The sequence below is a fragment of the Phasianus colchicus genome, chromosome 7 (genome assembly GCF_987193195.1).
Source record: "Phasianus colchicus chromosome 7, bPhaCol1.hap1.1, whole genome shotgun sequence".
Taxonomy (NCBI): Eukaryota; Metazoa; Chordata; class Aves; order Galliformes; family Phasianidae; genus Phasianus; species Phasianus colchicus.
The window spans coordinates 33,886,767-33,903,755 of record NC_143442.1 but is presented as its reverse complement, the minus strand read 5'-3'; the positions used below and the strand labels follow the sequence as shown (position 1 = coordinate 33,903,755).

Here is a 16,989-nt window from a genome sequence, read left to right as displayed (position 1 = left end):
TACAGAGCTTTGAATACATTTGACTTTAAGAAAGTACCATTTATGTTCTTGCTCAATGGTTTTATGAGAAAACAGAGCAGGCTTAACTGCATTAATTAACTGTGCTGAAATATTCAGTGTTGTCTTTAGGAAGCACATTAAAAACTCTTCTAAAATGGGCTTAGCCTCAGAATGCCTTTCCTGGTCTTTAGTTGCTCTGAACTCTCACTTTCCTCTAATGGACGTGAGTCACCCATGAGACTGGGGAATCTGTACCAAATCATCTATCTATCTATTGACTGTCTGACTGCATTTGCTAGAAAATATTCTGAAGTTTCCTTTTGTTACAGCATGTGGAGGAAAGCAAGCAACAGGTCTTCAGACATTTTTGTTTTTCTTATACCTATGAACAGTTAGGCAAAGATGTCAAAAGGCGATATAGAAATTTTATCACTTTGGTTATACTCAGGCTTAGAGAAGCTTGCTTTTCATCACTAGCATGTTGCCAAGGCATTTAAAAACCTGTATATCTAGTATATATTTAGTCGCAGGATTATTGTATTTGTTCACACTTACTGGCTTGAAGTATCAAGCTTGAGAACTAGCACCATTTTTGTGCCCAGGAGGAATTAATATTTACTATGTTGCTCTGCTTTGTTTTATGACTGCAGAGTTGGGCAAAGTTTTCAGAGGCACAACAAAGAGGCACAGAGAATTTCACTACCCAGGACCGCAGTGCTTTTATGTCTAGCACAGGGCAGTGTAAACTCATGAGTAAAGAGTTACTGCAAATGGATTGCACAAATAGTATTTTTAATGAGGCTTACAACAGAACATCCTAGCTAGCCTGGCCGTGTCTTTTACTCAGGCAGTTCTGACCTCCTGAAAAATGCTGTGAAGGGAATTTCTTGTACTAAAAAAAAAAAATGTGGAAGACAAGAAATTGCTCTCAACTAAATACGTCATTTATAACAGCAGCTTCTTCACCTCTGAGACAGGTGCTAACAAGCACCTCTGCAAAATGGAAACCGTGTGCACGAAGTCCACAAAACCTTCATGGAGGCATTATGTTAAATGAGAAGAGATCCCTGGTGCTCTGTTCTCACTGGCAGTCTGTTCCCACAAATCACTATATATATATTCATACCACTAGAATCAGCTCAGTTAGGTGTTGTGTGCATCACCAGTAGAACTCTGAGCAGGCAAGAGATTATGCATTCCACAGTGACCTTAGCTAGAGCAAAGAGTTGCTCTTTATGTAGGAGAAGGAAAAGGGACAAATAATCACCGTGAAGTTTTCAGTAACCTGCACACACTGAACAGGCAATCTTTCAAATAGCTTTGTCTGTGATACAATATGACTGATTGTCAGCTTGTTCTTTCCAGAGACTGAAAAAATGTATACATATAGTCCTTGCTTCCCTGAAAGCCTGGTTATTACAATATAAAAGAGGAAAGAAGGAAAATTGGACATGGTAGAAGTTATGTATTTGTGATTGCTTCTTCCATCTGCAAATACCATCTCCAAGGAGCCTGTTCTCTCAGGAGCCTTGTCTGCTCTGCCTCTTGCTTTCTCTTAGGAGGAGTTTCACCCACAGCAGTGAATCACAAGGGCGGTGTATCACCTGAGTGTTTTCTAAGCCCTATTATGAGGATTTAAGTGGTCTATAGATTTTGCATAACCCATTGAATAAATGCTTCCAATGAATGCAATACGCACATTACTGCTAATATACCACCACGGATCTCCCTTTGAAGCCCTTTATCTTTGTATCTTGTGCATGATCAAACAAATACTTAAAAATAGGAGCATTGTCTTTTCTATCAGAAGTTTTAAGAATCATAGGATGTACTCCAGCTGTTTCTTATCTGAACACTTGCTTTATTTCTTCTCGTAAACCTGCAACCACTATTTATTTTCCTTGTGCTTTTTTTTTCCCCTTTAGTGCTGTGCTGGCAGCTCAGAATGTCTCTCCATCACTTGTTACTGATGATAGATTCAAAACTGTTCAAAACGGGGTTACAGATCCCCCATATTCCTTGAATTGCTTGGAGCAAGGTAAGATTCCTGCACACAGTCATATCTCTACTGAAAACCTGTGGTGCCCAGGATAAGCAAACTGCAGGCTAATAAGTAACCATACCAACTGCATACTGTTCAGGGCTCAGCATAATGAATTCTCCTTTCAACTTTTTACAAACATGAATAAAGTACCTCATTTTGACTGGAAAAGCAAAAAAGCTTGGTTTTGTCAGGAGATTATGCATTAACATGAGTTGCAGTCTCAGTGGAAATGGAGAGCAGTAATTTTTACCTTGAGTTTTTTTTTGTCAATACCTGCCTGTAGCTGTGAGCTCTGTCAAACTCTTGTGGCTATACCAAAGTAGGGATTGAGACTGGACTTGTACATGTCAGGAGTAGCCATTCTTTTACTCCATTCACTTTCTGTTTACAGTAGAGATAGAGACATCTATCTCTTAACTGAGGTAATATGAGTGGGCAAGGGAAAGGTTCAGCATGTAAGTGCTGCCAGGGACAGACTCTAAATGCCATCCATTCTCTACTTGTTGGTTGGTGGAGTTGGTGGAAGTTGGGGTGAATAAGAAAGCAGATTAATGACGTGCAAGTAGGAGAAGACATGGAGATGTGAAGAGTGGAGAGGCCTGGACCACAAAAAGATATCAAGATGAGTTTAACCCTGACAGAAATAGATTATGCAGTCAAAACTCAGGTGCAGGTAGTAAAAAGTTTCCCTATATGAACGGTGAGAAATCCAATAATAATATTAGGCCAATTTGTGCTGTGTTACTGATAGAAAAGTGGTCCTAAATCAGGAGGAGACCTCTGTTTGCACTCAGACCATTGAACTTTTTCTGAGATAGAAAATCATTTCTGTAATGGCAAGTAGGATCCTGACTTTCCACCCTGAAGGGGCAGTTCTATCTAGTATCTTGTGTCATGTCATAGGAACCTAACAGCATACATGCATATTTTATGTGACAGATTTGCTAAACAGCTCTTCTCAGTTTCCCAGACTAATATGAATATCACCTTTATCTGTTTGCTGTAGATAAAGAAAAAAGTTTGGTGATCAGATATATTTGTAATCACTTCAACTGGAAAGATAAGTGGACTTTAGTATCAGAGTTGGAAGAAGTTCTGAGGTAAGGCATTGACTAAAGGGATATTACTAACATTACAACTCAAATCTATGATCTTTGCTCTAAATCACATTTCTAGTTGCATTGATTTCATATTCACTAAAATGCTCTTTTTTTTCCCTTCAGAAAAATAAAGTTACCAGAGATTGGTGGAAAAGTCTCCAAGAGGTCCATTAATTCAGATGATTTAGAAGCCATACAAAAGTCTCTACATCGTTTAAAAGGCTTTGAGAAAAAAGTGAATAGAAGTGAATTAAAAAGCTTAAATCTATTCAGAAATTTGAAGAATGAAACATTACAGAAATTGTACGCAATTCTTGAACTGGGAATGACTCCACATCATGATTATAAATTAAAGGAAGAATATAATAAGGAAATAATTGATGAAATCTATAACTTGACATCACAGCAATTACAGAGCAACTTTAACGGGACTTCCATTTTCAATATAATGGCCCAGTGGAAAGAAATTCAGGGTGCTTTAAAATTAGCTACAATGATTTGGAATCCAGTTTTGTTAAATAATTCTAATTTTAGTATAGCACAAACTGAGAATGCTCTCAAAACTTTACTCACCATTAGCATGCCATCATTTCTGGGAGACTTAAGAGATCGTTTCAGTGGAGTTGAAGAAATACCGTCTTTGATTTCTGATTATCTTCTTAAACCTGTGTCGTACAGAAGCTTTCCAGACCAACTCCTAGCTCTCCAAAAGATATTTTTTATATTGACACATGAAAACATAGGTTATGACTACCTACTGTTGCCTGTGTTTGAGCTGATGCGGAAAGTAGAAAGCTCCATGGGTGAATCGCGGTGGCATGAACTGAATGGCTATTGGCGCCTTGCTGAAAAGCTCAGATCAATGCAATGGAATAATACAGGCATCGTAGCCTATGGGCAGTTTTTAGAGGTATTAAACAGCCATTTTGAAAAGCTGATTAATAATTCAAATAGTCTTTTCAGTGAACAGTTTGGTCAACTGTCTGAATTTATAGCAGCTGTATTTAAAGAGTTTGATGGGGAAAACTCTGAGGTAGCCAATATCTCGCTAGTTACTCAAGCCATACAAAAGACCTTGTATGTATTAAAAGACTTACAACTCAACTATAATGTCAGTAAATTAAAATATATAGATCTGTTCTTTAATTTTGACAATAAAACCTTTGAGAGATTTTCTGAACTTCTGAGGACAGGAATGAAAATCCTCCACTATAGAGATGCCAGTGAAGCTTCCACTGAAGAAATGATTAATGCTGTCTATAACTTAACACGTCTTGTACTGCAGGAGTTCAGCGAGTCTTCCTTACCACACAAGGCAAAAATCTGGGAGTTTTTGCATGTAGCCTTGAGCCCTTTTCTTGAGAATAGAGACGGCAGTGCCAGAACAATCCAGAATTGCTCTGCTCAGGATGTGCTCCACGTAACACTTCAGATGCTTTTTGAGAATGCCTCCCTAAGTGAGTCGTTAGCCTCAAGCCCCTGCAAAGACCTCTTTGCCTCCATGGATGTCGAGAGTGGAACTGCGCGCAATGAAACCTTCACCAAAACGTTCCAGCTTGCCATAAGGAACTTGAAGCTGTCTCCAGAGTTTGCTGCTGTCTACAAGAACAGCAGTGAACGCTTTTCCAAGGAGCTGTCGTGCACCATCCAGTCTCTGCAGTTTTCCCTGCGTTTCCTTTCCAAATTAAAGCTCATCTCTGAGGTGGAAAACTCTTGGGTAGAGGAGAAGATGAGAGCTCTGGCTGCTCTCCTGGAGACACTGCTGCAGGGCAATGCCTCCTGCCCCATCCCAGCCCAGGAGGTGGGTGGTGGGCTCCCATCTCAGCTTTTGAACATGCTCCTTCCTTTTGTGCTGAATGAGACAGAACTGAATTCCCTGAATTTCTCTGCCAGCTCTGCAGGCTGGCGTAGGGTGCCTGTGTTTTCTCATCTGTTACCAACTATTTTCACTTGGAACAACAGTATAAATGAACTACTAAAGGTTGGTGGAAATGCTTCCCACGGGTCTGAATGGGGTCACTTTTTGCGTCTGTGGCACGCCACTGGCAAGGTGCTGACCACCAAATGGAACCTAACGGAAGTGGATGAATATGTGAAACTCCTGGAAATTGTGAAAAAAGCCCTAATTCTTGTGGACTTTGGGCTAGCTCCTGGAAGAACATTAGTATATAATATTTTTGGTAATTCTTCTGAAGGAATGAAATCCTCAGATCTGAATGATTATTATAGTTTATTGAAACACTTCTTCAATTCCACTTCTGCTACAAACAGCACGCTGGAATTGGAAGGAATGCTTCAGGAAATGATCCCACTGTATGAGACAGGTGGTGAAGGATTGTTTTACACTAATCCCCAAGGGAAGGAAAATCAAGATATTCTGTCCACAGCTGCAGTGATTTGGAATCGGATCATCTTAAACAAGACTCATTTTAATACAGAGAAGACATGGGAGGTTATCAAAATGATTGCACTTCATGCAGTTTTGCTTGAAGACATAGAAAATTATCCCAGTACGAGTGAAGAAGTGTCATCATTATTTTCTGACTTCTTGTTGACCCCTATAACTTCAGAAAATTTTGCAGAACAGCTCTTGGCTCTCGAGAAGCTTCTTGCTGCTGTGGCAAGGGTGAATACCAGTGATCATTATCTGCTGATCTCTTCTTTGTCTAAGCTAATGCAGAAGCTCCAGAGTTCTCCTCATCGAAGGCAAGGAAATGAACTTCATGCTTTCTCCCAGATTGCTGAAGTTGTTCAGTCCATGAACTGGGACAGCACAGACAGTCTTTCTTTCCAGTCTCTTCTAGACATACTGCAGAATCAGTTCGGTACCATGCAAAATGACTCAAGTCTTCCTTTCAGTAAGGAACTGAAGCAGATAATGGCCTTTATTTCCTCCATATTTGAGCTGTATGATGAAGATGACTCCATGGGAGCCCTATACTCACAAGCCATACAAAGGAGTATCTTTCTTGTAAAAGATTTGCAGAAAAGTTACAATATCAGTGACCTCAAAGCTATTAACCTATTATTTGATTCTTACAGCAACTCTACCCAAAGATTGTTTGAAATGTGGAGAGCAGGAATGAAAGCCCTTCACAACACGAATGTAAACAAAACATTTGAAGAAAAAACAGACATTGTCTATCATTTCTTCCATCTGTTGCTGCCGAAGGAGTTCAGTGAGTCTTTCTTACCACGCAATGCTTCATTAGAGGCTAGAGCAGTGGATCTGATGTTCTTAGCCTTGAGCCCTTTTCTTGAGAATGGAGACAGCAGTGCCAGAACAATCCAGAATTGCTCCGCTCAGGATGTGCTCCATGTAACACTTCAGATGCTTTTTGAGAATGCCTCTCTAAGTGAGTCGTTAGCCTCAAGCCCCTGCAAAGACCTCTTTGCCTCCATGGATGTCGAGAGTGGAACTGCGCGCAATGAAACCTTCACCAAAACGTTCCAGCTTGCCATAAGGAACTTGAAGCTGTCTCCAGAGTTTGCTGCTGTCTACAAGAACAGCAGTGAACGCTTTTCCAAGGAGCTGTCGTGCACCATCCAGTCTCTGCAGTTTTCCCTGCGTTTCCTTTCCAAATTAAAGCTCATCTCTGAGGTGGAAAACTCTTGGGTAGAGGAGAAGATGAGAGCTCTGGCTGCTCTCCTGGAGACACTGCTGCAGGGCAATGCCTCCTGCCCCATCCCAGCCCAGGAGGTGGGTGGTGGGCTCCCATCTCAGCTTTTGAAGATGCTCCTTCCTTTTGTGCTGAATGAGACAGAACTGAATTCCCTGAATTTCTCTGCCAGCTCTGCAGGCTGGAATAACCTGTCCATGCTCTTCAGCATGACACAGAGCGAGCTTCTCATGAACAACATGCTGCAGAGGTTGCTGGATTCTTACAACCTCACCAAATTGAGCTATTTCTCAAGCATCTGGGATGTAGTTGACAGGTCACTGAACAGTGAAAGGAATCTAGCTGAAGTGGCTGCTTTTGCAAAGTTACTGGAAGCAGTGGCAAACAACCTTGCCAGCAATGTGTCAGCTCTAGACATGATAGAAGCTGGCCACTATGTTCTTAAGCTGCTGAACATCTCTGATCTGCTAACTGAACGCACTACAAGTTCCAGCTCAGCTTCTCTCTCCAATAAAACTATTTTGGATGCTGTGTTTGACATAGTCACTCATCACTTCATTGACATGGCAGAAACCCTGTACAGCAAGACCCTGCCTTGGACTCAAAGTGACCAAACCCTGTCACCCACCAGTCTCATCACACGGTGAGTTTGGGTTTTGGATACTAATTTTTTTTTTTTTTGTGAGTCACAACTATCATTTACTTCCAGCATTACAAAAAGTTTCTTCCAGTTGTGCAATTTTGTTCTGAAATCACCTTAATTCAAGATACCAGATGTAACGTGGGTTAAATCAAAGGACAGTAAATTTCTGTCTGAGATGCACATATAATTGAAAGTAGGCTTTCAAAAAATGTCTGTGTTGATATGTCTCAATTCACAGTATAAGTAGAATTCTGTAGGAGGCTTCCCACCAGTAGTAAACTCTTTGGAATCCCTTCTTTTGTGATATGACTTTAATTTTTGTTTCTTAGCCTCCTGTAAGCATGCCTTTCCCTAAGTATTGCATCCACAGTGAATCTTTCAAGCATGTGTTCTTTTACTTATGGTTTGAGAGTAAATGACAGCTTTGGGAGATAATGGCAGAAATAATGGATGAAATAAAAGAGGATGGGTATCCACTTAGGAAATATTGTGAGAGATGCATGGCTTCATCTGGGATTCTTATTTACAGCTGCCAAGGAGCAGCATCTGCACAGCTGACAGGTCGCTTGCTAACATCCCTTGCTTCTGAAGGAGAAGCTGATTTAAATTCCTACCTTATTTTTTCAGGTTTCTGTTTTTAGAATTTGAAAGCACCATCTTACAAGTGACAGTGAATAACAGCTATAACCCTTACCTGATGTGTTTAATAAATGCCACTGAAGTTGAAGACAGCGAATTGACAGGTAATCATGATTCCATTAATGTTGTGGGACCTCAGCTGCAATATGTTTGTGTCTGACTTTTCAAAGGGTTCTGTGTAATGGTGGGAAGGAATAGTGCTACATGTTTTCATCTGCTTGCAATTAACTGCAGCTGTGAGGCTTAGGGAAGCCAGACTCCTCTTTGTTTGAGTTATGTCACGTTGTGGATGTGTTTTCCATCCAGCTATATACAAAAGGCACATGTGCTGTTCTCTGTGTGATGACAGGTTGCTGACACTCAGATAACGAATCCTTATGAATAGAAACCTATTTTCCCTTCCAAGCTTTATGTACCCTTAAGATGACAGCAGTTATTTTGAGAGCCAGCATGATATTTCAAGAAGATATTCATGATATATGCTTATTGTAAAACCTCAGAGGTTTATCTGCTGACAGAATAGAGATGCCGAGCATGCTCTGAAGCTCACTGTTGGAAGTCCTGTTTATAGTGTGGGGTGTGTTTCCTTAGGAGCTGAGCACCTACTCAAACTGGATTAGCAGGTTGCAATCCAGATCTTGGACAGTGATTTCAGAGGTCCTGAGCCAACTGAATGTTGTAGAAGTTAACAATGCTCAGTAGGCATTGGCATGAAAGTGCCAATATCCCCATCTATGAAGTTTCTGTAAGTCTGGTGTTTTTGTTTCGAGTAACTTTTGTTTTCATCTTCCCACAGAAAACATCATGCTGCTCTTGAAGCAAACTCATCTGAAAAAAAACTATTTTATGCAAAATAATACCTCTGAGGAACATTCATCCATACCAGAGCTCCTGAAGCTAAAAGTGAGTCTGCTTAAAATGCTGACTTGAAGGACATCCTGCAGTGATACATGAATATGCAATGGAAATTTTGGAAAACAGCATATGAAGAAAAAAGTCTTCACAGAACAGCTGATAAAAGCTAGAAAGGAAACTGTCTTCTGCCTGTACTTAAAAGTCATTACTTTCCTGGGCTGATGAACTTATTGCTATACAAGTCCTATGCACAGTGTGTACCCAGTTTTCTGAGAGGGTAGATGCCTTACAACACTGCAGTAGTTTCTGAGATCAAGCACCCAAGCAATATTTATTTATGGATTTCCCTAGCCAGCTTTGGATTTAGCAATGCCTCACTTGAATAAAATACTTCTCATATCATATATGTTTTAGGTGTACCATGTATGCACTTTATTCTGTCTCAAGAAGAGAAATAGAAGAAAGTACAAAAAAGCATATTTTTAAAAAGGATAAATTTTCCATGCTGTTACTGCTTATTATATCTATAAAAACAATATTATGAGCTTCTCTGTAACATGTACTCAGGCATACAACAGATGGCAGTTCTTGCTATGGCTGATAATGTAAAGAGGGATGTCAGAAAAGAGGAAAACCCATGGTAGGAGACTAGACAAAGGATTGTAATTTGCACATCAAGCTGGCAGAGGCAGAAGTTCTGACTTATAGCTGGCTGCTGTTCATATGCTGTTTTCATGTACTATTGTAGGGATGACCAACTGGTATCCACATAGCTATACCTATCACAAAAGGAATAATTGGTGTGAGTTGTTCTATTTGAGACCTTTTGGATTAAATACAACTAAAAATACTAATAACCCTACAGAAAAACGCAAAGGAACAGCTAGACTTTAAAACTTACCTTTTTAAAATTCTGTCTTCTAACTTGTGCATTTGTCTTCCTTTTCAAAATGTTCTTTGAAGATATCTTTCCTCCGGAATCTGACAACACTTCTTTGTGACTACGAGAGCTTTAAGTCAATACAGCATATTTGCCATCTCCCTAATGTTAGCTTTGGAGAACTCTGTGAACAGAGTCAATCTCATGAACAGCTTCTCCGTGCTATTGAGCTGAGCAATCAAGTTGTGACCAATGTACTGAATGGCAGAAGGGTCTCCAAGGAGCTTTGGAACGTACTGATTGGAGATGCCACAGATGTCCAGGCACAAATGAAGTGGTGAGGCTCTTCCTCCAAGTTAGACTGCCGTAATATTCTATTTATGAAACTATACAGTGGCTTCTTATCTTCTTCTCATATTCCCAAATTTGTGGTTATTATTATTATTTTTTTTCCAATTTAGGTTTCAAGAAAACGTACCAGAAATTGCTTTTTTTCAAGAGATTCCTCAGTATATGACAGCTTTGAATTCCATGTTGAACATCACAGAGAATTTAACAGATTCCAGCATTCCAGGTACTTTTCTGTATTTTCTTTACAGTGTTCATTTGTGAACATCATCATTGGCATCATAACTTCTACTGGAAATCTCAAGACATGTTTAGCTGCTACTAAGAAATAAATCCTGATTATTGTGATTAAATTAATGAAGTAACTGAACACCATGTCCCATGTCCTTGGGATCCTTTGTCTAGGATAATTCTAGAGACAGTGCTAGGCCAGCCTTGTTTATTCTGTACTGCCCCAAGACTTTGAGCAGTGAAAATCCCAAGTCTTTGTATTTGTGCAAACTTTGCTTTCACTAAACCTGTCATCTTTAGCTCATAGTGGGCAATCGGACTGCAAAACTAAGGAAATAGGACTCTTCTACAAGTTTTTTTTTTGTTTTTGTTTTAATTTGCAATGATATACGGCACTTCCACCTTTTACCAAAAGTAAAGTCCTCTCTATGTTCTTGAGGTCACTGTACATCTGTAGAGAGCTGTTGTATCGATTTCTGTTTGATTTCATTCACAGAAAAGTTAAGAGATGTGTTTAAAAATGTGGACCAGCTCAAAGAGGATCTCAAAAACACAACAAGAATGTCCACAACCAGTATCGATGCTCTTCTGGAAGCATCTCTCCCAGAAAACAGCAGTCACGTAAGTTTGTTGTTATTGTAGTGAGAGATCCTGTTGACAGCACAGGGAGAACAATGGTCCAACAGGGACAGACCAGCATAGCATGTTATAAGTCAGATTAGCCATCAGAAATGCAGTCACTGGTGCCAGTTCAGCCATTAGAGAACAAGAGCCATACGATCTCTTTGGCTGTCACCAATAGCTGGTAAGCTGCTACTGCTATGGACTGCTTGATGCATGATTGCTCCAGTCTGTAGCTGGGGCACAGGTCACTGTAACAGACTAATGAAGACCTAGCAGGGTTGTTGTTGGGGTTCTCAGTGCTGAAAGTTGTTGCTGTCTAGATGGAAAAGCACAGTTCTAGTCAGGATTCGATAATTAGTCAGGGGTCCAAAATAGCTTCCTGTAATGAAAGGTGAGCTTTCCTTCCTTAGCCTCATGTGCAAATGGAGCTCCAGATGCTTTTCCTCTTCCCAGCTATCTTCTCTGGACTGAACCCTAAAGAGTGCTCTTTTCCAGATTTCATATACATCAGTCAATAGAAACCACAAAAGCTTTTGGTACTGTGCAAGCTGAGCAGTAGAACACAATCCTTAGGATTTTTCCCTTGGAGTCGGAATTTTCTGGCATTTTCTGAAATTCCATCCATCAGTGTGGATGGAACAACAGCTGGGCAAGATTAAACGATGTATACTGGAGCAAGTAGTCCAGCCCTTAACAAATCTTTTCTTTCTTTTGCACAGTTAATTTCTCAGATTCTCCAACTGGAGTCTTGTAGCATCCATCCTTCTGACCCACATCTGCAAATAGTAGCAGAAGAGTTCTGCAATCTCTCTCTTTCAGAGAGGACTCGTGAGACGTACATCCTTGGGGTCACCCTGTTACGACACTTAGATGTTTACAATTTCTTATACAAGGTTAGTATTGGATTTGAAGAGTGCTTTCTGTAGTCTTTGCTGCATGTAGTGGCTGAAAGGATTGCAGTGGCCAAAAGCAATGCTGATTTACACAAGCCAAAGATCAGGCTTTGCTCATGCAGTAATCTTTATTGGATATCCGTGCTGTGACAGTGTGGTTGGAAATGAAGATCCCAGATGGTGTAAACCAGCAAACCTAATTTAAAGGCACTGGACTTACTGTAAATGCTTCCCTATCTGCTAGTATCACCTATGTGCTGTCACAACCTATTGAACATTCCCAGCTGAGTTCAGGCTTCCCAAAACAAGGCACTGGGCTAATTATTTTTATCCCTTGAAAAGGAAAGCCTTCAAAAATGTCCCATAAAATGTATTTTCCCAATTTAGTTGTCACTGCCAAATTATTAAATGATTCAAATATCTCACGCATGCACAAGTACATAAACAGCAAGTAAAAACACTGTTCAGTGAGTACTATGTATTGAATACACATTTTAAAATGCCATAGAAGTGATCCTGAGGGGAAAAAGTTGCTAAGTGAGAATGCCAGTCAATTTGGCTGAGGTCAAAAGTCACTTGTAGTGTTTGACATTTGTGTTGTGCTAAATGCTACCTCTTAGAAACTTGGATTACATCCCAGTGAATACCTGATACACGTTTCCCAACTGCAGGTGTTTGGAAACTTGTGCCATTTAGGATGTGTAACATGTATGAGAGAGGGTTGCAAAAGCATGTGGGGATTTAGAAATACTAATCCCATTTATTTCCCATGGGACATCCACTCCCTAAGCCTCCTGACAGTTTTGAACATCCCACAATTTCCATCTTGGAATTAGCAGGAGATCATGGGCGTGTGCCTGCATGTGCACACACATTCGTGCAAATTGTAATTGATTTCCTTCCTGCCTCTTGCAGATGTTATTCCCTAAGGAAATTCAGAAACCTGTGGACAAGATATTAAACCTTCTGACAAAAATGAAATATTTCCGACACCAGGTAGAGTCTGATGTTGATCCATTGCTACAAGCCATTCATTCACTGAAAAAGCTCCGGCAGTCTAGAAGGATGCCACTGAGTAAGGTATGTGTAGTCTGCATTTGCTTTGGAGGTAAAATGCCATTGGAACAGTTTCCACTGGAATTTCTTACCTTAGAAGCTGAAGGTGCACTAAAGCATAGATTGCTGCTTCCTCTTTTAAAGCAGTAAAGTCCTATGACTAATCTCTACTAAACTCTTGCGTTGCCTTAAAGGGAGCACTTAGATTTGATGCAGTGGGACAGGTATGTGTTCAGTGTGGTTGGAGGAGGGAATGCTAGGAACGAAAATGCAGAGAATGAGCAACTGGGTGATAGAGCACTGGAACAAGCTGCCAGAGAGGTCGTGGAGTCTCCTTCTCTGGAGATATTCAAAACCCACCTGGATGTTTTCCTATGCAACCTACTCTAGGGAACCTGCTTTTATCTCTGGGATTTGACTGGATGATTTACAGAGGTCCCTTCCATCTCCTATGATTCTCTCATTCTGTGAACTGTCTTGAAGGACGGTAGACTTCCCCCAAAATATTCAGGTGCACTAGAAGAAATCAGATGGTGAAAACTTGGAGAACTTCCCACTACAAACCATCCAAAACCATTTAAGCCAAGAGCAAAAGTTTGTTCCAGCTTTGGTGTGCTTTACACCATGTCTGCAGCCTCAAGACTGCCCAAAATATTCAGTACAAACCCTGCTGCACCAGCAGTAATAACTTCAGATTGCACTAAAACCATTGGATCCTTTCCTCTTCTGATCTACAGTCTTGTACATATGCCTCTGGATGGCCTTGCTGCACATGTTATGGGCAGTACCCACACCAACTCCCTTACCTTGAAATGATTTTTTGACCTCTAACGTAGCAGAGGTTAGCCATAAAAGCATGCTTTCCCAGGAAAGCCTCTCATTTTGAACAAACAAACTTCTTGTAATAAATCAGTGTAAAAGTACTTAATCCTTGCCTTCTAATTCTGTTATCTCTTTTTCCTCTTCAGAACAGGATGCTTGTAGCATACGTGATATATTTGTGTGCTGCTTTTTTTTCCCCCTCTTCTGCAGGTGCTACTTAAACCAAACAACTTTAGGGTAACACATGGCACATTTAAATCCATGTCAAAAGTTCTCTGCAATCAGGAGATCACACCCCTGTTCTTTGAGTCCTTGCTTCCTGATTTTGGAGACCCAATAAGAAACAGTTCTGCGGAGGATGTCCACGTCCAAAAGATGATGAGGAAATATGGGATTCCTCATGATTCCAGTAAGTCTGGCTTTTTCCATATATTAAATACATTTCAAAGCTCACATTTCCAAAGAGATCCATCACCGATCTTGATGTTTCTCTGAGGGCTCATGGTTTATGCCAGTTGAAGATCTGCCTCACCCAAATTACTGGTGGCTTATTTTTATAGGCATTAAAAGGCAAGCAGCCTGCACAGCCCAGCAGTATTTGATACTGCACCACTTCCCATTTGTTGATGGTACAGTTCTAGGACTTGACAGGTCACTGTTTTTTCTTGATACGTAGTTTTCCCAACTGTGCTGACATTATTAGCTCCACTGAGTTCACAAAACTCCATTTAACCTCCAAGCAGAGAATCCTGGCTCAAACAATGAGACTCTTGTTGTCTTGAGTTCAGCAACAGGAGATTTTGGGGATGGATTGCTTTTGTCAAGACACATTATATCACTCAGTGAAGAGAGGCCTGAAGTCATTTGCTGGACATAGCAACAAATTGGGCCAAGCTTTCTCGTGTCTGGTCTACTTGTGCTCTGTACAATTTATTTGTTTTTCTCCCTTTGCAGCACCGTTTTGTTTATCTTTCTACCTGGATCTGGTCAAGACACCAACTGGAGCTTTAATTTGGTCTTTTTTAAAACCAATGGTGTTTGGGAAGATCCTTTATACACCAGATACACCAGAAACTCGAGCAATCATGGGAAAGGTATGGCTCTGCTTTTGCTACATGAAGATACACCCTCTCAAAGGGATTTTAATTTGTGTCTAGCACAGGCTGGTTTCTTTCAGAAGCAGAACTCTATTTTCTGATTGTTAGGAGTATTAGTCAGATTTATTTTTTTGTAGTTCCATTGCTGGTTGTATGTGTCACTCTTTAACTTTAAATGAATGTTACCTCAAAAAAAAAAAAAAATTGTTCTGATATTTATAGTACAGGGTTTTTTTAAGGCTTTCAGTTCATGAGGCTTTACCTCCATATTTTCAGCTAGTAACAGAGATGTCTCCCAGAATACTCACCAGTAGTAGCAAACAGGCCAGTGATAGGAAGAAGGCATGCTCCAAATGCCATGTATGAAACTGCATTTTTAAGTACTTATTTGCAGAGGAATTTTGCCAGCCAGTGATAGAGTGCAAAGTAAACCCTAAAGAAACCAAACTGAATCTCAGCTATTTATTTTCCTCAATTATTTTTTAAAGCTTTCATGTAAGTAATTAATAAATTGAAACTTACGTGTTGTTGTGGACTTTCTTTATAGTCTAATGCCACCTTGAAGCAGATGGCTGATCTAGCCCTGAAGTCACAGGAATGGCTGGATAAGTCTCCTGCCATCATGAATTCACTGACTAAGTTAAACCAGACGGTTCCAATGATCAAGGTATGAGATCTCACTGTCTATCCTTTTCTCCCACAGGGAGGATGGTTCCTTTCACTAAGAAAAAAACATGGGGTTGGAGTAATGACAGGGACACCTGAGCTCATGCTTTTGGCCCGCACTTCAGTTTCCATGCCTGTCTGCCTGTTCCCATCACAGAAATACTCCTGATGTACCTTTCCATGCAAATCCCTTTTATGAAATGATATGTCTATAATACGCTTTCTGACAGTGGCCTTGCTGAGGGCTGCTGGAAGGCTAAGATGAGCAGGGAATGCTCTTCAGTTTGTAAATTAACTTTCTGCTTGGTGGAGTGATCCAGCCAACCAAGACCAGGCAAGAAATGACTTTTTCAGAAAATGAAACAGTATCTATAATAAGCATGTAGCTCTGGGTGCACACATAAGAGCTTGGAGATGTCTTTGTACCTCAGTGAATATAAATAAAATTTCTTTTTCCCCTTCCAAAGAGCCTTGGTTGGATGCAAAAAGCAGCAGGCTGTAATGCTTTACATACATGCGTCACGTTTGCCATGGTACAAATTGTCACCTTTTCTTAAAAACTATGAAAATGAGATCTCTCAAACTCTAAAGCATTCAAAAATAATTTCAGTGGCTGGAATTCATTGTAATTTCCATGGCACAGAGAAAAAATCCAGAGCAGAAAATGCAAAAGTGAAATGAAATATTTTCTGCTGACTGCACTCAGTGGTGGAATAATGAAATATTCAGCCAAATAAAAAACTGACAGACAGTCTCCAAACTAAATTTTGGACCCTACCCATTCTGTGCTGGCTGTGTTCACAGGATTTAAAACACACAAGTGAAATTAACTGCACTTTTAGTCCTCATATTAAAGAGTATGCTTGATTTTTTTCCATGGGGGTCTAATGCCTGGTGGAGAGTCAAGAGGCATCTTCTGCTGACTCCAGCAAACATTCTTTCTTCTTTTCATTGCCAATGCTTTCCCATCTTGAAACACAGAGTGAAGAAGAGCAAATCAAGAAAGGAGCAGGAAAGTACAAATGCTACTGAAGACAGCTGGTCTGCTGTATTTTAGCAATACACCAAATAACCTTGTGGGATTTGTGGTCAAATGCTTTTTCTCTTTGCTTGTTGACAGAATGCCCTACAGAATCCCTTTGTGCAGGTTTTTATCAAGATGATGGTTGATTTGGATGCAGTTGAATTGCTGAGTCAAATAAACAAGCTTGGTAAGTTGTTTCATGTACCCTACCTTCGTGTTTGTACTTAAGGTCTGGGAGCTCCAGAGTCATCAAACCGTAGTCATCCTCCAGTCCTGCTCTCTCTGGCCAGTATTGGAGATGAAACAGTCTCAGATGTGATTCTAAACCTTGTGGTTTGTCTATGGGAAAAGACTCTTAGAAAGCAGAGGGCTTGTGTGAGATGTTTCTCCTGAGAGCCATAGGAATGGTAGAATGGGAATCTCTGCAGCTGATTGTGGCCACTGGAG

General features: G+C 40.3%; 1 protein-coding gene across 1 annotated transcript in view; it reads left to right on the top strand.

Moving 5' to 3' along the window:
• ABCA12 (ATP binding cassette subfamily A member 12) overlaps positions 1-16,989 on the top strand; it is a 79,833-nt gene that overhangs the window by 24,419 nt on the left and 38,425 nt on the right. The window contains exons 8-21 of the mRNA XM_031604577.2: positions 1,926-2,038; positions 3,051-3,144; positions 3,268-7,407; positions 8,035-8,150; positions 8,843-8,949; positions 9,865-10,118; positions 10,243-10,355; positions 10,857-10,981; positions 11,704-11,877; positions 12,793-12,957; positions 13,966-14,164; positions 14,710-14,849; positions 15,400-15,519; positions 16,639-16,729. Coding sequence (XP_031460437.2) covers positions 1,926-2,038; positions 3,051-3,144; positions 3,268-7,407; positions 8,035-8,150; positions 8,843-8,949; positions 9,865-10,118; positions 10,243-10,355; positions 10,857-10,981; positions 11,704-11,877; positions 12,793-12,957; positions 13,966-14,164; positions 14,710-14,849; positions 15,400-15,519; positions 16,639-16,729 — 5,951 coding nt within the window. The remainder of the gene's footprint in view (positions 1-1,925; positions 2,039-3,050; positions 3,145-3,267; positions 7,408-8,034; positions 8,151-8,842; positions 8,950-9,864; positions 10,119-10,242; positions 10,356-10,856; positions 10,982-11,703; positions 11,878-12,792; positions 12,958-13,965; positions 14,165-14,709; positions 14,850-15,399; positions 15,520-16,638; positions 16,730-16,989) is intronic.